Source organism: Lampetra fluviatilis, chromosome 43, assembly GCF_964198595.1.
Source record: "Lampetra fluviatilis chromosome 43, kcLamFluv1.1, whole genome shotgun sequence".
Lineage (NCBI taxonomy): Eukaryota > Metazoa > Chordata > Hyperoartia > Petromyzontiformes > Petromyzontidae > Lampetra > Lampetra fluviatilis.
The window spans coordinates 648,594-673,575 of NC_136317.1; the positions used below are offsets into that span (position 1 = coordinate 648,594).

Consider the following 24,982-nt stretch of genomic DNA (forward strand, 5'->3'; position numbering starts at 1 on the left):
TTTTTGAGGGTCGTGTGGTATATAAATAAATACTTCACATATTACAATAAATACTATCATGCACATGTCAATATACACGTGAATGTCTTGCCGAGTCTCAAGACCGGTTTAAAATAAGGGTCTTACTCTGGTTCTTTAGGTAAAGTCAAGTAGATAGGCACTATTAAAAAAATAAAGTGAATACAAATGTCACGACGTTTCGATGGCAACACAAGCGGTCGTCATCAGGAAAAGGGGTTAGCCTGTCAAGGCAAATTGATTATAAAGGTTTGGAGATGAGCGTTGCCCAAGTGTATCGGCAGCAGCATGGGCGGGGCAGCGATATCAATACAGCAGCAATATCAATGCAGCAGAGATGTCAATGCAGCAGCAATATCAATGCAGCAGCAATATCAATGCAGCAGCGATGTCAATGTAACAGCAATGTCGATGCAGCAGAGATGTCAATGCAGCAGCAATATCAATGCAGCAGCAATATCAACGCAGCAGCGATGTCAATGTAACAGCAATATCAATGCAGCAGAGATGTCAATGCAGCAGCAATATCAATGCAGCAGCAATGTCAATGCAGCAGCGATGTCAATGCAGCAGCAATGTCGATGCAGCAGCAATGTCAATGCAGCAGCAATGTCAATGCAGCAGCAATGTCAATGCAGCAGCGATGTCAATGCAGCAGCAATATCAATGCAGCAGCGATGTCAATGCAGCAGCGATGTCAATGCAGCAGCAATGTCAATGCAGCAGCGATGTCAATGCAGCAGCAATATCAATGCAGCAGCGATGTCAATGCAGCAGCGATGTCAATGCAGCAGCAATGTCAATGCAGCAGCGATGTCAATGCAGCAGCGATGTCAATGCAGCAGCGATGTCAATGCAGCAGCAATATCAATGCAGCAGCGATGTCAATGCAGCAGCAATGTCGATGCAGCAGCAATGTCGATGCAGCAGCAATATCAATGCAGCAGCAATGTCAATGCCTGGCAAGGCCGATGTAGCACTGCTCTGAACCTGATGGACCCGAGTTCATTTCTCGGCCGAGTTGAACATCCGTGGCTCGTTATATTTGAGCCGGTGATGGGGGGGCCCTCCTTTACCAGCCTGCACTGACCAGTGTGACGTTAAGTCGAACAACTCCCACGACTGACTGCTAACAGGAAGCCTTCGTCTAGCAGTGGATTGATAAAAAGGGCTGTCATCAATAGTAGTATTTGATACATTTTCAAAAACGCAAGGCATGTGGAGAAGCTCTCATTATGGTGCGGCAGTGTTGAAAAAGTTGTAGAGCCTGCGACACGGAATTGTCTGCTGGTGCCACGAGTCGACCAATTTCGAGTTGGTTTTGTTGAACCCGGTGGGACCTCATGCCCAGCAGGAGTCCTGTGCAAGAGTGACAGCTGACTACCACCAGGTCTATGTGGCCGGGAAACTCAAGGACTCGGGTTCGCGTTCATGGAGATTCCGAAGAGTGGGTGAAGCTGTCGATCGCTCCGATTTGACTTGTACAATCAGCCGACGATAACTCGAGATATGTTTATGTTGAGCTTCTTTCGCACCGTACGTAGCCAACCTTGTTAATCAGAGGTGTGGGGGGGGGGGCAACAGGCTAAACACAGCACTTCTAAAGAAATGCGTTTCCAGTCAAGATTTAAAAGGCATCGTTCCATTGGCTTCCTAATAGAAGGAAGAGCGTTCCAGACGGCTGCAGGAGGTTTTGCCAGCTAATGTGATCCATACTTTTTTGGTGGTTAGGCCACGAAGTGATCTGGCCAAATCTGCCGAAAGACCCTCAAGCACCCGGCAGCCAAATAAATTGTCATGTCGAAGGGCGTTTAACGGGCCACTTTGATAAGGATGATGATCTGGCAGTGCTAGGAAGCTGAATGTTTACACTTCTAGTCGAGTCTCGGCGTATAATTATCAAAATCACCCCCACCCACCGACAACAACAACAACAATCTAATTTTTGTTCTATGTTGGCCCCAAAACTGACGGGCTTAAGGTTCGTAATAAAGGTTTTTGGGTTCGAGCGTGGTATGTATAAATGTGTCGTAACCATCCCACCCCACACAGCCAATTAGTAAGGGATTTGTCACGGTACTACTTCAGGCCACCAGTGTGTTGGAGAGTAAATCTACAACATTTACAATTTGAGTAGTACGACGTTTCGCTGGTAATTGCATCCAGCATCATCGGGCGATTTGCCAGAACTAAAATTGTAAAAGTTGTGGATTTACTCTTCAACAAACCGGTGGCAAATCCCTTACTAATTGACTGTCGGGTGGTGGAGGATTACGACACATTTATGTTTACGCGATCTAACCCAAAAACCTTTTATAAATAATATTTGTCGCGAAAGCCGACGACGTGTTAAACTCACCTTTAGGTTGGTTTCGCTTACAAAGAGAAGGATCGGCCGGAAGGTCTACATTGCTTCAGGACTCGTGGTTTGTACAAAGACAAAGATCTCCCGTCTAGCCTTAACAGACTTGGGGTAAGTGCTGTTAGCGAGCACCCATGTAGGCCAGAACGACACACGAGGGGGGGGGGTGGACAGCACCACGCCCGGCCGCCTTTGTCTCCCGAGTGGTGATGCTCACACACCGCACCAGACACTCATGTTATGGCGGAGTCGACTGCAGGGAAGCCCAGGACCGGTTCATTAATCGTCACAGGTATTGGCCGTGAGCGGGAATCGCATTCGCGTCGCTGGGTTCGTAGCGCAGCGCGCTAACCACTGCACCACCGCTCCAACCTTAATACAGTATCCATATACTGTCGCAACAGAATGCTGGCTTGGAACATGAGCCCGAACGCCTACTCGTGACGTTCGCATTGCAGTGCTGGGCAGGCGGCGGCAGCAGCAGCAGCAGCGCAAAGCTCCGCCAATTGCGAATGTTCTTCCGAATTGCGTGCAAGGACAGAGAGAGAGAGGACGGAGACACCGGGACACAGGCAAAGATCCCCCGCATAGCCTCCTACATCGGGCTGTTGGGGGCAAGTGCTGTCAGCGAGCCCCTCGACCCACCAGGACGCAAAGACAAAAGACGGTGCAGGCGTCGGCACGCTGCACGCGTGTGGATCATCAGCGGACATCACGGGCGCGACAACATCGTTTCTGCAGCATCATGCATCGCCGCTGGGCGTAGTCAACCTTTAGCTCGCCTCTCACGGGTAAATATCTCGCCTCTGTACGCGCAGAGACCCATTGTGCCTGCCTCTCTCGGCCGATGCGTCTTTGTGCCGGCAGCTCGGTTTGCGCACGCGACGTTTCCCCACCGCAACATCCACCGCACTCTGCTCGAGAAGGCGACGTCGCAGATCGACGTCGTTATCGCTATCGGCAGCAGCCGCATCAATCACCAGCAGACGCAATGTATTCGGCGGCAGTAGCAGCAGCATCAGCACTCGAAGCAGCAGCCGTATCATCATCATCATCATAAGTGGCAGACTTAATGGCAGTTGTAGGATCATCAACCACATTCTAGGCATTCGCAGCATCAGCAGCGGCCATTGTCTATCCACTGCTGGCTGAAGCCTCTTGCACACCGTCGCCAGGCTTGCACGGACCTGCAACGCATTCACAGGGGATCTACAGCGGGCAGGGAGACAGCCATTCATGCACAGATACACTACAATTATATTATTCAGTATAAGTATATATAAGTGGATGTCTCTCCGTGTGTCTAGCAGATAATTAATCCACCGTGAAGAACAGAGGATATTGCATTCTCTACCCCACACACACACACACACCCCCCCCTCACACACACACCGCACACACACACCCCACACACACCACCACACACCCCACACACACCACACACCTACACACCACACCTACACCACACACACACCGCACACACCCCCCCCCCCTCACACACACACCGCACACACACACCACACACCCCCCCTCACACACACACCTACACACCACACCTACACCACACACACACACCTACACCACACACCTACACCACACACCTACACCACACACCTACACCACACATACACACCACACACACACCTACACCACACACCACACCTACACCACACACCACACCTACACCACACACCACACCTACACCACACACACACACCACACACACACCTACACCACACACCACACCTACACCACACACCTAGACCACACACCACACACACACCTACACCACACACACACCTACACCACACACACACCTACACCACACACACACCTACACACCACACACACACCTACACAACACACCCACCTACACACCACACACACCGTCGCCACAATGGCGTGGCCGTGCGTCAACCGGGCTTGCTGTCTGGCTCGCTGCTGGAACCAGCTGGACGTGGACGACATCTCCATCCCTCTCACTCACGCCACATTCGCCGAGGAATCTTTACTGCCACCAGCAAACGAAGCTGCCGCCGCCGCCGCCAATTCTGGCGGTGGCCATCCGGGACCCGGGCATCCACATCCTCATCAGCATCATCATCAGCAGCAAGGGCTGGGGGTGAGCGCTGGTGGCGGTGGTGGGGATGCTGCTGCTGCTGCAGCTGCCCGCGAGGCGCCTGAGAAGCCGTCGAGCCGCGGGGCGTCTCGCTCGGTGACCCGCAGCGACTACAAGGCGTGGAGGAGGGTGCCGCGCGAGCCGAGCTGCAAGCCGCGCCGGGAGTACCTGCCGCCGGAAGACCCCTTCTCGAACGACACTCAGTACAAGGCGGACTTCAGGGTATGGCCTCTACACAGACGCGAGAAGCCGCAGTGGGGTCATCACTACCACGACCAACTTCAGCAGCAGCAGCAGCTGCTACCCCACCAACAGCACCACGGTCAGCAGCAGCAGCAGGACTCTGTGTACACGAGGCTGCTGGGTGAAGACGGCACGGGGCGAGACGGTGGAGGGATGATGGGGCCGGCTGGCGACGGGGAGGGGGAGCCCCTTGTCAAGAAGCACGGCGCGGAGTCGACAGCCCTGCTGGCCATGGCTCGCGAGGTCTGCATCATGCCCGTGCAGGGCACCACCAGGTGCGTCTCTCTGTCTCTCTCTCCGCGTCTCTCTCCGCGTCTCTCTGGCGGCCAGGCGTGGTGCTGGCCACCCACCCCCTCGTCGTGTGCCGTGCCGGCCTTCGTAGGTGCTCGCTGACAGCACTTGCCCCTACAGTCTGTGCAGGCTATACGGGGGATCTTTGTCTCTGTGTGTGTCTCTCGATTCACACTCACGGCCAACACCAGTAACGCGTATCTGAACCAGTCCTGGACCTTCCCTAGGTCGACACAGCCCTAAATGAGTACCTGGCGCGGTGTGTAAACATGCCCACTGATGCGTAAAGAAGTGGAGACCTCTCCGGAGTTTTGCCAGCTTAGACTAAATGCTGCTGTGTTGGCTGATAAAAACATCGCACGATCATTTTAATATCGTCCAAAAACCAGCACGCTCTTCAACAACACTGTAACATTAAATATATATTTTTATACAGTAATCGATAACGTTTCAGGCAATGGGCCTTCTTCAAAGCATACTCCTAAAACGTCACTGTACAATATATATGAATGAAAGTTTAAATTTTATGTTTTTCGCGTGGACGTACGCGTTGCGAGTCGTGCCAACGTCGCAGCGGCATCACCAGATATAAATAATGTCATCATGTGTCTGACCACGAATAACAATGTGTCTAACACACACATTCAACCGTTCACAAATTTATATATTCACATATTTATCCATTCACAATGGAACACATTCGCAAACGTGTATATTCACATGTTCAGTTACGTACATTATTTTCACCGGACAATATACGCACCAAATACCGATAGCTTAATGCCTAATTAGCATTTTAAAAAAATATCCGTGAAACGTGCAGAGCTTAGAACAGCAGGCGGCGCTCTGTGCCCGTGAAGTGCGGCCGGCCGCGTGGGTGTCCCGGCGGGTGTCGGAGTGGCCGCGTGAACATCGCGTGAACCCGGCGGGTGTCGGAGTGGCCGCGTGAACGCGTCGGATGAACGCGGCGGGTGTCGGAGTGGCCGCGTGAACGTCGCGTGAACCCGGCGGGTGTCGGAGTGGCCGCGTGAACGCGTCGGATGAACGCGTCGGGTGGCGGAGACGGCGGTAGTCGCCCCGATGCTCACAGAGCGGCACCCGCTGTGTCGGAGTGGCCGCGTGAACGCGTCGGATGAACGCGTCGGGTGGCGGAGACGGCGGCAGTCGCCCCGATGCTCACAGAGCGGCACCCGCTGTGTCGTCGGTGCAAATCTTTGATTTGGCCCCGTTCATTGCACGGGCGCCGCGAGGCTGCGCTTTGCTTTGACCGAAAACGAACGCCCTGGTCACTCAGCCTCTCCTCCTCGTCCCTCTGTCCCTCTGATCCATCCACCCCTCTGTCTCTGGCCCATCCATCCCTCTGCCTCTGGCCTATGTGCTTATTTATGATCCATCCATTGAACCCATCCATTAATTAATCTGTCTATCCCATCTTTCTGTGCACCCGAGACATAATCTGTCCTTTTTGTCCGAATAGGAGACCCAGCCGCATGTCCCATCCATCCCTTCCGTCTCTACGATCCATCCATCAATCTTTTCCCGTCCGTCTGTCCCTTCAAGGGCGTTTCAGATGTTGTCATGAAAGCCGGACAACCCCTAAACCGATCGCCGTGTTACTTACCGCATGGGGTTACCAATCGCACCACTTAGATCCGGTGTGCTTCTTGGGTGGAATTGGCAATTAAATATTGTGTGTATATTTTAATTACGACGGTGTTCATGATTTGTGTTCATGCTGCACGCTACGGCAATTAGCGCAGGTGCGTTAGAGCCGTGCTGCTGCTCTCCTCCGGATCAGGGCTGTTAAACCTGTTTTTTTTGCATTCCCAGCAACTGCATTACAAAAACGGTTAAAACCGGTTCACCAGTGCCCTGCACAAATCGTAGTGTGTCTCGAGCAATACACATCATAGATTCACCTTTTGAACTGAAAAACCTTGCACTCCGGCGTGGAAGAGTAGACCAATTACCCCTCCAGAGCTTCCTTTAGAGGAGCCCTGCTGCCCGGCAGTGACGCGAGCGAGCTGTTGCAGGCCGCGCCTTTACACTCGAACTGAGAACGCGTGGTGATGAGCCACGCCACGTGGACGATTTCGCCGTGAATTCGTGACACAAATTCCACTCGAATCGATTGATTCCCCCTTCTCCCCCCCCCCCGTCCCTGTTCCGGACTTTTTTTTCCCAGACCTGGTAACTGCTTCTGAAAACGGTTAGCGGTTTTTTTTTTACCGGTTATCGTCAAACGACCAGAAGCGGGCCAGAGCAAACCTCCCTCTGTTCCAGTGCCGAACAGTCCGTGATTACCAATCAGCAGGTGCGTGCAGTGTGCTGTGAGGCTCACGAGGGCTGGGGAGAGGCCCTGCGTTCGAGTGCGTGGTGCTCGCTTGGCTCTGGCCCTCGGCAACCGGGCGGCTCCTGAGCCGCGTGCGGCTCTTTAAGGACCTCGCTCCGTGACAGTTATTGATCAAGGTCCCACCACCGCCTCCTGTTCACATGCATTGCATTGCGGCTCTTGAAATATTGAATTTGTTACTGAATTCGAAAACAAACTAAAAAAATGTGGCTCTTCTTGATAGTTCGGTTGCCGACCCCTGGCTGAGCTGGTCGAATGCCCCAGCAAGCGAGAAGCGAAGGAACGGAGGCTCACCTAATGGATTGGCTTGTCAGCTCGTTTTTTTACGTCACGTCTCTATTAATCTTTTCCTCCCAAATTCATCCCGATTGGGCAATTGGTATCATTTCATGATGAGAAGAAGAGGACTTGTAACCCTCCGTATCAAGAGACTGACCCACGTAAGCGGCTACCGCAGAGCTACCACTGAGATCCCATCAAGCGAACCTCTGATCCACGCAAACAGGGGGCAGCACTTCCCCTCCCCACCCGGCCACGGGGAGCATTGTCCGTGACGTGACACGCTTTGAGTTGCCGAGGCGCTCAAAGCGCCCTGCGGCCACCTTTGTGCCGCACAGGGGACAGCTCCCACCCGGGGGGTTGCCTGCGCTGATCTGAAACGAACACGTGATAAGGTCGCGCTCATTGCACACAAAGTGCTTGCCACAAATGAACCACAATACCTCGCTGATCTCGTCGAGGAGTATAAACCATCATCACGTGAACTCCGGTCATCTCCACAGCAGCGGCTTTTGGCCGGCAATTAAACAAAGACGGTCACCGCATCACGCACTTTCAGATACGCTTATGCGCCCGTCTGGAACGCTCTTCCTTCCGATACTAGCTCACCACCGGAGTAATGCACCTCTAAATGAACTAGATTGAAAAATAATATTTTTAGAGCTGCTTTTCGCGTTTAGTTTGTCGTTCTTCCCCCGCACCTCCGATTATCACGGTTGACTACGTAGGGTGCGAAAGAAGTCCAACATACGTACTTATATACGTGCGTGAAAGAAGGCCGGCCGTTGGAAGGGCCGAGAGGGGATGCCGCTAACCCGCGTGGTTGCGCGCAGGCCGGACGCCCGGCGGCAGGAGACGTCGCCTCGCAGGAAGCGCGTGGCCCCAGCGTCCTCCTCCTCCCCGGAGTCACGCCGCCCGCGAACCCCCACGGCCACGGCGACGGCCCCGCGTCGTGACCTCTCCTCCCGTGCGGGCCCCCCGCCCGCCAGGCACAGCCGCTCACCGGGGCCGCCCCCCGCCGCCGCCGCCGCCGCCGTGGTGGAGAAGGGGGGGGGCGACGGCGCGGGAGCACCCGGAGGGGGGCGCGGACGGAGGGGATCGTCGAGGCGCGGCCGGAAGGTGAGCGTCGTGACGGCTACGGGCGGTCGCGTCACAATCGGAATTATTACTTAGGCCGGAGGAATCCGATGAGCTATGAAGCTCACCGATGGCCGGTACGGGCGGGTCTGGAAGCTACAACGGCAAACGTGAGGCTGCGTGACCGATGGAATGTAATAAAAGATACTCTTTGGGTCTTTTGGTAAAGTAACGGAGATAGAAAAAGAATAGATCACGACGTTTCGATCGCAACACGATTGCTTGTGTTGCGATCGAAACGTCGTGATCTGTTATTTTTCTATCTACGTGACTTTACCGGAAGACCCAAAGAGTATGAAATCCTGCAGTCACGAAAGCTTTAAATGAAGTAATAAAAGATGTTTATATTCACGTGGAGAGACGAATGTAGAAAGGAAGCTCCGTGAGTTAACTGCAGGCAATGGGAAAGATAATCGGTAGACATAACGGTGGCGTTGATTGAGATCTCCTCAACACGTGGGTGGCTCACAATGGCCGTGTGGGAGGCGCCGTGCCAGGGCTGATGAGATGCCACGCGGGAGTCGCTTTCTCTCAGGAGCTCATTTTGGCCGTGTCAGAGACACAGCGGTTAAGCCATAGTGCTGGCTGTCATAGCAATTTGAAACGTCGATAGCTGCCTCAGAGCCACCACGCTCATTTAATTGTGGAGAAGTTTCGCCTTTGTGGTCGCGAGGTCAAGGCGAGGGGTCACCGCAGACAACAGCGTTGACGCTGCCGCACCTCGCCGCAAGACGATCGCCGCCCTGGGATGACGGGCGGTGCCGGCTTTGGCCGAGCGGGCGGTCGAGGTTGGGTGTCGCTTGAGGGTCGAGGTCACGCGAGGCAGCTTTGGCATCGATCGAAACGACCTCGGGCAACGTCGCCCGGCTCGGATGGTGCGTGAGCAGGGGGGGGGGGGGGGGGCTGCGCTCTCTCCCCGCGTCCGGCTTGGAGAGGTCGGTCACGTGGCTCGCGAGTTGACTGGCGATGGTGAGCACCGCGTTTTCCTCCCTCTGCACTCCCCCCCCCCCCCCACCCTGAGCAGAGTGGATCCCAGGAGAACGACGCCGCGGGGCCGGCGGCCGGGGGGACGGCCACGACGAGGGCCGGCAGCGAGAGCCCCCGACCCGTCCGCCGCCCGCCCCGCGCGGCGGGCCCCGGGTTCGAGTCCGGGTTGGGCTCCGGATCGGGGAGCGGGCCGGGTCCGGGTCCGGGTGAGGCGGCGGCGGTGGCGGCCCCGCGCCGAGCGATCGAGATTCCGTGCGGACGGCCGGTGGCACGAGGAGGGGCCGGCGCCGCCAAGAGCGTCACCTTTGGGGAGAGGGCGGCCGAGGAGGAGGCGGCGGCGAGGGGGGCGCGGGGGGCCGGGACGAGCGAGCGGCGGCAGAAGCGGAACGATGGGGAGGCGCCCACGCGGGAGACGGACACCGGGGCGACGACCGGCGTGGCGGGGCCAGGGTCTGGACCCGGTGATTTGCCAGGGGGGGCGGCGGTGGGTGGAGCGGCCAACGCGGCTGGAGCGGGGTCTGGGCAAGGCAGTGCGGCGGGCGGTCGAGGTGTGAGTGGAGTAGGGGGCGTGGCAGTTGGAGGGCCCGGGCAAGGTCCCCTAACCGGCGGTGCCGCATCAGGCGGAGTGGGGGGCATGTCTGGGAGCGGAGTGGGGGGCATGTCTGGGAGCGGAGTGGGGGGCATGTCTGGGAGCGGAGTGGGGGGCATGTCTGGGAGCGGAGTGGGGGGCATGTCTGGGAGCAGAGTGGGGGGCATGTCTGGGAGCGGAGTGGGGGGCATGTCGGGGTCTGTGCAATGTCCCGTCACCACCGGTACGGCGGTGAGTGGACCAGGGGGCTTGGCTGGCGGTGGAGGTGGTTGCTTGATGGGGAGCATGATCGGTGCCGGGGCAGGCGGCATTCTGGAGGGCAAGGCCGGTGGGTTCGTCGGGGTCACGGCAGGGCCTGGAGTCACCGGCGTTTGCGATGAGGCTGCAGTGGTTTTGACGAAGTTGAACGGAGCGGATTTCTTGGGTGTAGGGGATGAGAAGGGAGACATTAACCAGGCAGAGCCCAAGAAGGCAGGGTAGCGCTGCAGGGACGCAGTAAAGTGCATACACAGTTGTCATTTGATAGAATCGTAATACGGTAATGATTGCTTGCTTTGCCCATGAATATCTCCTTCTCTGAGTCTCAAGACTCGTGTTCATGAGGGTCCTGCTTGGGATGTATAACCAAGCTCTTCTTATATTAACGCTTTCCAGCGAATGGTTGAAAACCTTAATGCACAGCTCCGTCTGTTCATCTGTAGTGGGGGGGGGGGTCGATAACTCCCATAAAGAAGATCCAATAGAAGCGAAACTTTCGCGTAGAGTCGCGTTGCTACGAGGGATTTACCTTCTGGGCAACTTTATTGTAGGGTTTCCCCGAATCGTGGCAATAAAAACACTAAAGGCCAGCACTAAACGTAAAATAAGCTTCAAATCAAGATAGAATAAGCCCTCCGGCCTAGGCAATGACGTCACAGGGCACGCCCCTGGCTGGGCCCTGGCTGGGCCTCGTTCTGGCGGCCCGGAAGTGACGTCGGTCCCGCCAACTGAAACGCTCTCGAGCCTTTTAGTTGGCGGGCGTTCTAGAACCCGTGCGTGCCACGGGAGTTTTATTTTATTTTCTTCTTCAAATAAGTGCCAGGGGAATGCTCATTTGTACGAAATGTGAACCTACTTGCTGCACTGCCTCACGTAGGCATCTCGATGCCGCCACGGAGGTGGGCGGCTCTCCACACATGATGAAGATGCCTCCGTCCGAAATGATCTGGGCGTCGCAAATAGACGAGTCCGTCAATTTAGACGCGGCTAATTTTCGAGGAACGCTGCCGCAGCGGGGTCACGGTGAGCGATGTTCTGGCCTTGCAATCCAGACGTTGCTGGTTCGATTCGACCTCCGGGAGCGGCAATAGTAACAGTGGATGCACGTTCCTTAACCCCCCTCCCCCCCCAACTCCCGCCGCCTGTGTCCACCCGGCAGCACGATGAATTCACCATAGCCGATCGGCAGGCTACGTGTGGTGGGGTGAATTGTGGGTAGTCCCACCCCGTCCAAGACGTCTGGTCAGCGTGACAGAGTAGGCAAACATACCTTCCGTGAGCAGGCAATTGCAGGGCTGCTGGGCCTCTTTTGCCATAAATTTTCTCAAAGGTCAACGAGCCAGATCGGCCTTCACGAGAAATGTGGGCGCAGTGAGAGTGCCTGTGGGCCGCCTCCACCTTCACTGGGACTCTTCTGCGTGTGCGCAGGCCACTCGTACAAATGCCACGAACGTTGTTTAAACGTCGGGCGATATAAAGTGGTTTGTTCGGTCGTGGCCATCGCACAGCGATGGAGGAGCGCGTTGCAGAAACGCAACCGCCTGTAAAAATCCGGTGCCCATTTGCCAAATGGAACCGTTTATCGATAGCACTTACACACAGCACTTATATAGGTGGATGGCACACGAAGCTTGATTGTGTATTGGACAAGGTCTGGGCTTAACTTTAGCTTTAGACAACAACAACAAAGACAAATTGTTGTTGATATGAGTTCTCTGGCCTTAAAGAGTCGCCGCGAGCTTCGCTCGCTTGCTCGCCCATTCCTCGATCGGGGCCGCGAACGCGTGCCGCCGCTGTGACGTCACGTGTCGATGATTGGGCAAATGCGGCCACGTGCCCCTCGTGCAACGTTGGCGCGGGCGTCGCGTCGAGTGTGTTTGCGTGCGCGAATCATCGTCGTCATCATCATCGCCATCGTCGTCGTCATCATCGCCATCGTCATCATCATCATCATCGCCATCGTCGCCGCCTTACCTGTAGTCGTCATTACTCGTGTTATTACGCTCGTTAAAAGGGGAATTGGTAATCGATTGAAGTGTCGTTTGTCATTCCGCAAACACGTTACCGCTATCGCTTGTCGATGCAGGCTGATTGCTTCTTATTAGAAGTGGGGATTTGGATTTCTGCCGCTGGCACATTCCGAATTGCTGTCTGCTCCATAGTGGCGCGTGATTGGTGCTCCATAGTGGCGCGTGATTGGTGCTATCGCCGATGCCAGACGGTCGCGTCGCCGTTTAGCCGTTCGGCGTGCATGCCCGGCCGGGTGTACAGGGTTCGTAGCGCCACGCGGCACCGTCGACACCTCCAGCGTAGGGGTGGCTGTCGCCTGATGAAGCTGGTTGTAATTACTGCCGAAACGTCATACTCGGATTGTAAATGTTGTGGCTTGGCTCTCCAACACACCGGTGTGCTGTACTAGTGACGAACTGGCACGTTCTCTTCACGTGACAACCCTTACTGGTTGACTGTGTCGGGTGGTGGCGGGTTTAACGACACAACATTTATATATTCACGCGATCTAACCCAAACAAACCTCTATTATGGGTGGCCGAACTGTCAGCCGGGTCGAACCGGGTCGACCACCCGCAAAATATTTCTGCACCCGGCACACCACATCCAGTATACCTCTCGTCGCTGTGGCTGTGGCTACTACTCACTCCAATGTAACCGCGACCCGGAGAGGGGGCGTATCGCCATTGTGGGCAGCACTCCTGGCGCTCTAAGCGACACTGAAGCGAAACGTCACCGCCGTCACACGGCACGATCCGCATCACTCATGAAGACTCTGAACGCGCGCCCGCATCTCGCGATGAGGCCCCAATTAGCAGCGTCGCTGCTAATTGGGGCCTCGGATTGCAAGCGGCAGTCGGTGAGCCACGGCGAGAGGGGACGGGCGAGGGACCTGGAGAAGCGTCTCCGGCAGTGAGGCGGTGCCCGGGAGGGCGCGTGTCACACCACCCCAGGGCCGGCGGCAGAGGAGAGTTGACCTCCCACGCAGTGAATGGATTTGTACATTTTGAGCAGGAGGCGTCTGGCTACCCGATTGTCACGCTGGATAGGTGGGGGAGGGTAGAGTTGAGATCAAAACGACGCCACCACCACCACCATCATCGTGATCATCATTATTCCCAGCGAGTTCTCAAGCGTTCAAGTTGCCATTCATACAAGACACGCATTACATTGTTAAAACTACACAACGATTGGGGTTAGATATTGTAGCTACTAGTTTTAATTTATGTCTGAGTCAACCTAGGCGTGGGGGGGGGGCACAGGCTACATTTGCAGTTGTTGATGGTCAGAAAAAGGAATCAGACCTGGGTATCAGCGGTCGAGGCGCAGTGCAGTATTACCACAGTAATAATACTGCCAATTATCCAGAAAAGCCTCAATTGAGTCTCAAGACTCTTTATCCAGGAGGGTCTTACTGTGGGATGCTTGGCCAACGCCATGAATGATGAGCATGCTTGGCTTCCTCGCGTAGGGGAGGAGAGTGGAGCAACTGGAGACAAGCCAGCACCTGGCCCACACACAGCCCCTCGCCCACAACACCTGGCAAGCCTTCGTGGTCATCCACGCGAGCACGAGGTCGGGCCTCACCAACGGTGATTCAGTCCCCATCCTTATATTCGGCTACTGATCTGATACACACGTACGCACGTACGATGGCTTCCATGCGTGTAATCCAATGCGACTTCGTGCCGGGTTTTTGCAAAACGTTCCCTTGCCGGTGCGGTGCACGTGTCATCAATGCACGTGTCATCGCAAAGCTCAATTCGTCGAGATTAATCAACGGAGTGACGCATTCCTTACGTGCCCCTACTCCCAGTGGCCGCCGTTCACTTGCCACGTTACCAGCGAACCGGGCACTCGTTTAAGGCTGAGTTAACCTAGTGGATTCGCAAGCCTTGGTCCGCATTCCGACTGGCACTGTGCGTCATCACTAGGACTGAAGCCCCCCCCCCTGCCGGCCTCATGGCGCCGTGTGAACCACGACACACAGACACGTGGTCGAAATGGTTGGGAAACGATTTGCTCAACAAAAGGTGACGTGACCCAACTTTGGGCTTATTTTGAAGCCTTGCATTGCATATTTTCTTATTTATTCTCTCCGTGTGTGTGATATACTACCATGATATACAACAGTCTGTGAGTATAGATGAATGCATGTCTTGTCAAAGTAAAATTGCTCTCATCATTCAAAGGGAAGTCGGAGCAGCTTGATCCTTAACATTGGGCGGTATTCATTTCTCCCGGTGGTCCCGAGCCACCGTTGTAAATTCCACATTCTTGCGACGGGGACCAGTATATCCACCCTCATTAGGTGTATTGTAGTTGGAGATGTGTGTCAATTCTGGGAGAGAAAGACAACAGCGACGGCATCGGTCTGCGGATTCACCACTCAGTCTTCTTTGGCAGCCGTGAATCAAACGGACGTGGCTCGCCGTTGAACTCGGTGGCCGAGACTCGAGGTCATCGACTCGATGCGGATCGCAGAGCTGTGCACCAGGAGGCCGTTTTCAACCTCGGTACGAGGGGCGAAGGGACATTTACCGTGGGGCCTGCCTGGAAACGTTGGAGCTACTCGCAAACGGCGAGCAGTGCGCTTAGAAGCAAGTTCGAGTTGATGCTGTGCGACCAGGAGCTGAGAAGTCAGGAGGCCAGGAGGGAGTCGCGTTCGCAAGGGTGACTCGGGGTGTTCGTCTTGCCAGTCGGGGCTCACGATCGCCGCTGTGTCCGCGCACGCGATCCCACTCGAGCGGTGGAACTTTCAAATTTTCGAATGACGTCACGGGATGTTTAACGTCCGCTGTGAAGCAGGCGGCGCGTGGAATTGTGGGGGTGAACCGCAGGAATAAGTAAGAGGATGGGGTCACACAATTGTACGGCAACAGATTAGCACCGTAGTGAAATAAAAATAGTTTTTGTGGTCATTCACTAGATTGAGGAACAGGTGGGGAAACGTCGGAGAGAAGTCTCGCTGGGCGGTGAATCAAATCCAAGAGAAATCTGGAGACACCTCACAGGTGCGTCGGTGCGACGCCCAGATCAGACCCCGTGGCGTCTGCGCTTCTCCCCCCAGCCGGAGAGTCGTCACGGGGTCAGGCGTCGTGGTGGTGAAGCAACTGGATCAGAGCGCGCCAGCGCGTGGCGGTGTGGGGGTTAAAGCCCTGGACTGCGCTGATGGTACAACACTGATCGATCGATAATGGTACAGTACTTATCAATCGAGCGATGATATAGTACTGGTCGATCGATGAACCAAGTGCACTGCACATGAAGGGACCCCCGTAGAGGAATAACGCAGCTTCGTCCAGGTCACTCACTGCTCTCCGTATCGGACCACGGACTCTTCCTTTAGCCCTCGTAAGTCCTAAACGCTTGCAGCCTTCTGCCCATAAAATCAGGGCACCCAATGGCATCGGGTTAAGAGGCAGCGGCTTGCTGATGAGACTAATTTATGACTTTGCTCTCTGTAATATTATCAACGTCGTCATTACGAATATTAAACTGGAGAGTGTCGAGAGCTAACGCCTGCATTTGAGACTCCGCACCTCCTGAAATATAAATAAATGTCGGTAACCTACTTGCTGTGCTGTATCTCTGCCCCAGCTGCCCAGTCGGTTCCGTGTCGATGTGTGAGTGGCCTCCTGTGTCGCAAATCTGTCTCACCTGTGGCTGCCAGTGGCGTGCAATAAAAACGGTCTGTGCTCCGTTGAATGTGACGATCGTGGTGATTAATTCTTACCATGGGATGGGGTGAATTAGTCTATCAATGTCTTCATCGATGTCATTAACAAAATCATCATCAACACTATCATCACCATTGTAACCAACATCATCATTGAAGCTGCCGCTACCATAACCACCATCAATACGAGCACCACTGCCGTCTGGGTTTGACCCGGCACGGACGTGGATGTGGCGTCTGTGTTCCGCTGGCAGCGGGCATTGATTTGTACCGAGGTCTGGTGCCCGCGTTGCTGTGTTGAACTTCGTTCCGGCAAACTGCACCGAGTCGAAGCTCGAGCCCGCGCTGACGGAGCGATGCGTCCGGGTTGTGTCTGCAGTTGGGTTGGTGGCTTCGCTGCCACGAGGAGAGCAGCAGCCCAGGGCGCATTCAGTCGGTCTCCGATCACACTCCGGGAGTGACCCAATGTGTTCTATTTTGGCCATGACCTTACGAACTATTCACATGAGTTATTTAGATAAGTAGACTTTAAACTACGTGCTGCATATAGGTTTTCAATGAGGCTTGCCGCAATACGACCCTTCTCACGAAGCGACAGTAAAATATTTGCGTAGTGACGGTGCTGCTCATCCGGTCTACGATTTACAAAAGCGAGGTGTAATGTCGTGGAGCTCCGCTTCAAAATCACACAATGGACAGGTACGTGGCATGCTGATGAGAAGCCACCGTTGCACCCCAGCCGGGTTCCCACGCGCGCTGCAATCATCGCCGTGCGTCAGCAAGAAGAAACATGTAAATCACAAGCCAAAAAAACCACCACAAAAAATGTGGGTTCATGTCGAGCGATGCGTCGCCGTTGGGGACTTTAGGAGCGACGTAATCAACAGAAACAAAAAACCCGACATTTATTTTTTATAAATTTACACGCCAAGAGAATATGTACTTCCCCCATAACGCGTAAAACTGAGTGTAAATGTGTTCACTCGGAGGACATTAATCCCGCACATTCCTCAATCCACCAACGGACCGTGGCCGGGAATCGAACGCGGGTGGCAATCACTGGGCCACGGCTCCACCCCCCCGAATGAAATTGACAATCTGCAAATTAAACAATAAATAATTGTTACATTCTGCAAGCGTTACCAATGTGAGCTCAACGAATTGACTACAGGACGTGTCTCTCGTAGCGTGAATGATACGTTAACTCAATGTTCCGTTGTATCGTCGCGTTGAGCGCCCAGGATAAAGTCGATTATACTGCCCAAGAAATCAAATCTCTCACTGCTCAAATATCAAATATGTAATGAGACAGTCGCTGATCTTTATTGGTGGCCCTGCGTCACGGGCGGAAATTCCACATTCCCATGGTGGGGGTGGTGGGGGGGGCAGTCTCTACGTTCGGCAATCACTTTTGAGAAGTGAATAACTATTGATGATGATGATGATACTACTATTAAAGTAACAACAAGAAAGACAGGGCGTATGGAATCCATGTGAATCACCCAGAATCCGCCCGATGGCTCCAGATCCTGGGACACTAAAGCGAGATTGACTTTGGAGACTGCATGAGCGCGCGATCATCCTGCACAGCGGGTTGCTGTGGGGGGCTGTGCGGAGGTCATCGCAAGGGACGATTGTACAACAGCACTCCGATGCTATATGTCCGCCTCTATTTAATATATTTTAAAGGATCTACACACAGCAGATCATAGATGAAATTCTCCATCCGGGCTGCTTCCAAAATGACCTGACGGTCCCGGGTCGATCCAGCAAAACCGCTACAAAGGATGTCACCAGTCCGGCCATCGTGACACACTCGTGGTCGTGTTGACACAAAGAGCAGAGCAGTTCGTGCCAAGGTTCCTACACCATCACGTGATGTCTTCGAGATTGGGAGTGGTACGGACGGTAAAGCAAATACGGTAACTTGTAACCGCAGGTTATTTATTTTGTCTTATTTGTATGTTTATTTACACCAATTTCATGAAGTAACATATATTTTTTAAATGTATACCATGTCTTGCAAGAGTATGTTGTTTTAAATGGTGACGATGTGGCGATTATCCGGCGTTTGTGAAAATCCGGCGCACCCTTCCCATCCGAAGCCGCCGGATAATCGATTATCTACTGTACAGCATATAATCGATTATCTAATATACTGTATGTAATCGATTCTCCACTGCATTGCATATAATCGAGTCTCCGATGTACTGTATATAATCTATTATCTACTGTATTGTATATAATCGATGACATACTGTAGTATATATAATCAAAACTGTACTGTATGGAATTGATTATATTGCATTGTACATCATATATGACACACTATATTGGATACAATCGACTATCTACTGTACTGTATTTAATCGATTATCTACTGTAAATGTATTTTTGTTCCGTTTAAAATCCTAGCTAGCCGGCAAATGTGCCCTTAACGCTCAAACTCTTTCCTGTCCACCCTCACACTCACACGCTTTGACACTCACCCCCACACACAATCGTACGCACACCCACACACACCCTCCCACGCACACCCTCTCTCACACACCCTCTCTCACACACACGTGCAACCTCACACACACACCTCACACACACACACACGTGCAACCTCACACACACACGAACCCTCTCTCACACACACACCTCACACGCACCTTCACACACACACCTCACACACACACACACACACCTCACACGCACACACTATCGCACACGCTGCACTTTCTCTCTGCGGAAACGTCGTGCGGGGAAATTGTTCTGAGAAGAAGTCCCCGAGGCGGCAGGGGGCCGTCACGTCCCCGCACATTCATCACGATGCCGGTAAGTGCGCGAGCGCGTGCGTGTGTGCGCGCGTGTGTGCGTGTGTGTGTACGTGTGTGTGTACGTGTGTGCACGTGTGTGTGTGGTGTGTGTACGTGTGTGTGTGTACGTGTGTGTACGTGTGTGCACGTGTGTATGTACGTGTGTGCACGTGTGTGTATGTACGTGTGTGCACGTGTGTGTACCTGTGTGGGCGTGTGTGTACGCATAGGTGTATGTGCGCGAGTGTGCGCGCGTATGTGTGCACGTGTGTGCGCGTGTGTGTGCGTGTTTGTGCGTGTGTGTGCAAGTGTGTGTGTGCACGTGTGTGCACGTGTGTGCACGTGTGTGCGTGTGTGTGCGTGTGTGTGCGTGTGTGTGTGCACGTGTGTGCACGTGTGTGCACACACGTGTGTAGCTGGGGTTGGCATCGTCCCCCACTCCACCTGATGTCGAGGGTAAATGGGCGAGGTTTAAGACTGTGACTCATGCAGCTGCAATGGCTGCTTTGGGTACGCGGTCCAGACCTCCCCAGAAACCCTGGCTGACGGAGGAGGTGTTCAGGTTAATTGAGAAAAAGCGACAGGCCCACTCTCATCGCCTACAGCATCCCACGTCAGAGAATGAGGAGGTTTACCGCAGTCTTCGCTCGGAGGTTCGGAGAGCCGTGAGGCGCTGTAAGGATGGGTGGTGGTCGCGGGTTGCTGAGGAGATGGAGTCTGCCTCAGTGGCCCGCGATCACAAATCACTATTTAACTCCATCAAAAAAGTAACCTGTAGCGCCACACCTATTACCATCATTAGAGGAAAAAACGGTGATCCAATCTCCGACCCCCAGGAACAGGTTTGCAGATTTGCTGAGCATTTCTGTGAGGTCCTGGGGGAGGGAAAATCTCTCAGCCAGGAAAACATCATGGCACAAAGTGGGGATAACCCTGCTGAGGCTGCGGTGCCTCAAATATTGGAAGAGGTCACCCCCTGTGAGTGGCTGGCTGAGGTACCGGCTGTTGAGGAAGTACTGAGGGCGATCCGGAGTCTGAGACCAGGGAAGGCACCGGGCAGAGATGATCTCCCAGGCGAAATGCTGAGGGAGGGTGGCGTTTGTGCACAGACTGCCCTATATGACATCATAACAACAGTCTGGACCACTGGACGGGTTCCGCAGGACTGGAAGGATGCCCTGGTGGTCCCCCTCTTTAAGAAGGGGGACCGTACCGACTGTAACAACTACAGGGGCATCTCACTCCTCAGTGTGCCGGGTAAGGTCCTGGCAAGGATTATTCAACATCGCCTTGCTAGGCATGCTGAGGAGAGGCTTGCGGAGCCCCAATGTGGTTTCAGGAAAGGGCGGTCCTGCACAGATGCCATATTTTCTGTCCGTCTGCTACAGCAGAGGTGTAGGGAATTCCAAAAAGACCTACATCTCTGCTTTATTGACCTGGTCAAGGCCTATGATACCATCAGTAGGACTGGGCTCTGGGTTGTTCTTCGTGCTTTCGGAGTCCCTGACCCTCTGCTCACGATCATTAAGGACCTTCATGATGGTGAGCGGGCCCGGGTAAAACTACGTGGCCGGGAGTCGGAGCCTTTCCCTGTACACCTTGGGGTGCGACAGGGATGTCCTCTGGCTCCCACATTATTTAACATCTATTTCGACTGCGTAGTTCGTGAAGCCTTCAATAGCTGTACCGGGGGAATTACCATTTGGTACAGATATAATGGGAGGCTGATCGACGCCCGGGTGCGATCAAGGGATGGCTCCCTATTGGTCAACCACGTTATGTATGCCGATGATTTGGTAATAGCTGCTCATTCAGAAGAGGAGTTGGAGACGCTGCTGCTGAGACTGGAGTGTGCTACTAAGAGGTGGGGCCTTACCATCAGCCCCACCAAAACTAAGCACCTGCCTGGGTATTTTGTACCATCGGGCACTCCGCCCCCACAACTCCCAATCGGTGATGGGGCAGTTGTGGAGAGAGTAGAGAGTTTCCCATACCTGGGCAGTGTGCTCATGACCGGCTCCAGTTTATCAGCAGAGGTCTCACTCCGAATCAGTCGAGCGGCAATATCTTTTCATCGGTTGCGTAACGCTGTGTGGAAGCTACCTGGTCTGTCGCTCCGCACGAAGCTTCAGGTCTTCTCGGCCACGGTCATTCCCTCCCTTCTCTATGCTTGCGAAACGTGGACCCCCCTAGTGGAGCATCTTCGCCGGTTGGAAACATTTAGGCTGGCCTGCCTACGATCCATCCTGGGTTTAACCAGGCTGGATTGTGTAAGGAGCTCACAAGTCCTTGAAAGATCTGGGCAAAGTCCCATCAGTGAGCTCCTCCGGCAGGCAAGGCTGCGTTGGCTGGGTCATGTAGCCCGCATGCCCAGCCACCGCATGCCTAAACAGCTGTTGTTCGGCCGGATCGAGGGGGCTAAACGGGCGCGGCACGGGCTAGAGAAGAGATGGAGTGATGTGGTACAGGAGGACGTGGAGCTGAGTGGACTTGCCGATGACTGGTACCAGCGGTGTCAAGATCGGCCTCAGTGGAGGAGGCTCGTGAAGGACGCTACTGGGCAGTTGGAGGCAGTCGCCCTCCAACAACAACGGAGGGCGGAGGAGCGACGCTCACAACAACGAGCGGAGCGCCGGGTGGCTAAAGCACAGCAAGTTGGCACAGTAGGGGGCACAGGTGGTGCATCAGCCAGTCATCTCGGTCATCTCGGTCAGTCGACCCGTGGCACCTGGGTTTGCCCCGTGACCTCCTGCCAGCGGGCGTTCGACACTTCACGTGGCCTCAAGGTGCACATGGCCTGGCACAAGCGTCGTGGTGACGTCACCGCCACTTAGTGGCGAATGGCGGTTGTTGTTGTTGCGTGTGTGCTCGCTCACAGCACTTGCTCCAAAACCGTTGTCCGGCTATCCCGGGCATCTTTGTCGTGTGAGCAAATTTTAACGAAGTTCGCGGCGCCTTATTGTCAAGAGATGATGATGATGATGATTCAATTGTCTGTCTGGACCGTCTTATTGTCAAGAGATGATGATGATGATGATTCAATTGTCTGGAGTGCCTTATTGTCAAGAGATGATGATGATGATGATTCAATTGTCTGTCCGCAGCGTCCTATTGTCAAGAGATGATGATGATGATTCAATTGTCTGGAGTGTCTTATTGTCAAGAGATGATGACGATGATGATTCAATTGTCTGTCCGCAGCATCCTATTGTCAAGAGATGATGACGATGATGATTCAATTGTCTGTCCGCAGCGTCTTATTGTCCGGAGAACGGCCGTAGTTGTTAACACGTTGCACGTCAGGGGGGGGGGGTTCACAGTATTTTCATCAAACCGACAAAACACATATATAATTAAATAAGTATACATATAATTATTTATTGTTGGGTTTTCCTCCCCCGTGTATATATAGAGTAGGCGGCGTTATCGGCGAACAGCAGCACCTGTAGCGATGGCTGTGTCCATCAAGATTGCACGAGAGATGATGATGATGATGATTCACTGCTGCTCAGCGGCATGAGTGTAATGTAGGAAACGCGTGGACTGGCGCTTGTCAGTTCAGTAACCCGACCGCCGTCGCCTCAAATCCCTCCGTGCTGATCGGGACGAGTCTGCCGAGCACCTGAGTTGGAATCCCACACGCCGCCTGTGCGTGGACGACGTGCGCTCTGTCCGCAAACGCGTCTCGCGAGGTAGGTGGATCTCAAGCGCGTGCGTTGCCTCTGCGTTCCATGACGCGTATTCGCATGCACGCACGTGCCGGTGTTTTGTTATAATTGTACGAGGGCCGTGTTCATGGTCCAAGCCCGTAAGGTGGAGGTCTCAGTCGTGTCTCTGCGCACAACCCACACGGTCCACTCGGTGTTGTTGTAGAGTGAAATTTGACGGACGCTGTCTTTCCGACAGCCCTGTTCTTCACCTGAGGACGACTGCTTGCGTTGTGACCGAAACGTCGTGAGAATTGTATTTTATTATGTTTTATTTTTATTATTTTATTATTTCCCATCTACGTAACTTTACCGAAAGAACCACGAAGATGAAATTTGAGTTTTCAAGTCCATACGGCGTGCAGCCGTTGCAATACGGCCGCATATTTGTGCGTCTATTTGCGTGTCTCCCGTGTGATGGGACTATGCAGGATGAACGTCGAGATGCATAGGGGCGCTGGGTGACAAATACGGTCTGAGTTGGTGTGTAATGGACAATGCCTCTCTTCAGGAGCTGCTGGAGGTTTATGTTTTGCACAAAGCCAGAGTGCGAGTTTTTAACGCACCGCGTTGTTTAAAGTGCCTGGTCTGGAGATGGAATCGAACCTGCGCACTCTGGGTTGCAGGTCCACCGTGCCGACCATGACACCACTGTCGCAGCTCCGCCAGTTGCTCAGATTCACATGTTGTGTTTTTCGCGAGATATTTCTGTATGTGCATCAAACCGGTAACCGTTATTTTCTTCCAATACGGTTACCGCTAATACGAAGATACGCTGTAACCTGAGCCTGTGTGCTACGTGCGCAGTCTTGTGGGTAGCCGTGCTGGAAGTGACTGATCGCCGCAAGGCGTTATTGCCCCCCGAGAACCGAGTTCAATTCCTGACCCATGACGAACTACGCCTCGCCATCCACTGCTGAAGGTCTTCCCCCAAGCCTCTGCGATGTAGCCATTCACCGCGAGCTATCTCCCTGCGTGCCAGCCGATGTCATCGCTCCATCTCCCCTCGGAACGCGTTCCAGGAGGACGTCCACTGATTGGCGGCGTTGTGGACCTCGCCGCCTCGGTCACCGCGAGCGTTCAGGGGCTCGATGTCTGCTGCTGGCCACGAGGAGAGGGCCTCAGGAGAGGGAGAGAGTTCGCGTCGTGTCGCTCTTCCTCGTCGGCGGAATGAGAGCAGACCGCTGTGCTTTACTGAATGGTCCATAGCTCTGGTGGCACGGTAGCGATCGCATAGTGGCTCGCTTTAACGCATCTCCGTGGGTCACTTCGTGAGTCTCTCTGCGAGTCTCTCTGTGTTTGTGTGTTTATATCGAGTTACTATGTGGTCCATAGTTGCACCGGCGTGGCTCGTCGAATGTTTCTCGATGTCTCTCCGTGGCTCTCGATGCGTCTCCGTGTCCCTACGGGTTGACTGCACGCTGCATAGTTTGGGTCGCATGGCCACACTCGCGCTCCTGTGACTTGGATCTTGAATTGTCCATTCGCGAAGGAGATGCGGTGCAGCGCCGTCTCCCCGCTGATCTTCCCACCGGTGTCTGTGAGGTTGGATGTCAAAGCCAGGCGGTGCGCAATGTTTGAGTCTCGAACGTTTGGCCGGAGGTTATGAAGTTTTCTCTTAGGTTATCAAAATGAGAAACCAGGGCATTGGTGTAAACCCTTTGAGCCATAATAGGTGCTCGCCAACAGCCTAAATATCGCTAAGCACGTTATCTGCACTAACACGGAGTGTATCGCTGTACCATGCTGACATGTACAGTGCAACCTCGTGGGGTTTGCGGTTTCTATCCGCACAGGAACACGCTCAACGGCTCGATTCTTCGCGCCGATAGCCCGAATGGACTGTCAAATAGTGTACGTTAACATTGAGTCACAGCTCCGATAAACTATGACGTGCCCGCATCGCAGCCCACGTACACCGTAATATTTGAGCGCGCATTTTAATAAAATAAAAATATATATTTATAAGGAACGAAACGAGAGGATTTCTCCACAAATCTGGCTGTCGCCTGATGAAGCGATTTGTAATTACTGGCGAAACGTCGTGCTCAGATTGTAAATGTTGTGGCTTGGCTCTCCAACACACAACGGTGTGCTGTACTAGTACACTACACTACACACTACACTACACACTACTATACACTAC

At 53.9% G+C, this 24,982-nt stretch overlaps 1 protein-coding gene across 1 annotated transcript; it reads left to right on the forward strand.

Moving 5' to 3' along the window:
- Nucleotides 1-2,811: 2,811 nt before the first annotated feature.
- Nucleotides 2,812-13,562, forward strand: LOC144946908 (uncharacterized). Its single transcript, XM_078875975.1, has 6 exons — nucleotides 2,812-3,171; nucleotides 3,691-5,017; nucleotides 8,499-8,784; nucleotides 9,827-10,854; nucleotides 11,514-11,659; nucleotides 13,462-13,562. The coding sequence occupies exons 2-6, from the start codon at nucleotides 4,278-4,280 to the stop codon at nucleotides 13,560-13,562; spliced, it is 2,301 nt and encodes a 766-aa protein (XP_078732101.1). The 5' UTR covers nucleotides 2,812-3,171; nucleotides 3,691-4,277.
- Nucleotides 13,563-24,982: the final 11,420 nt, after the last annotated feature.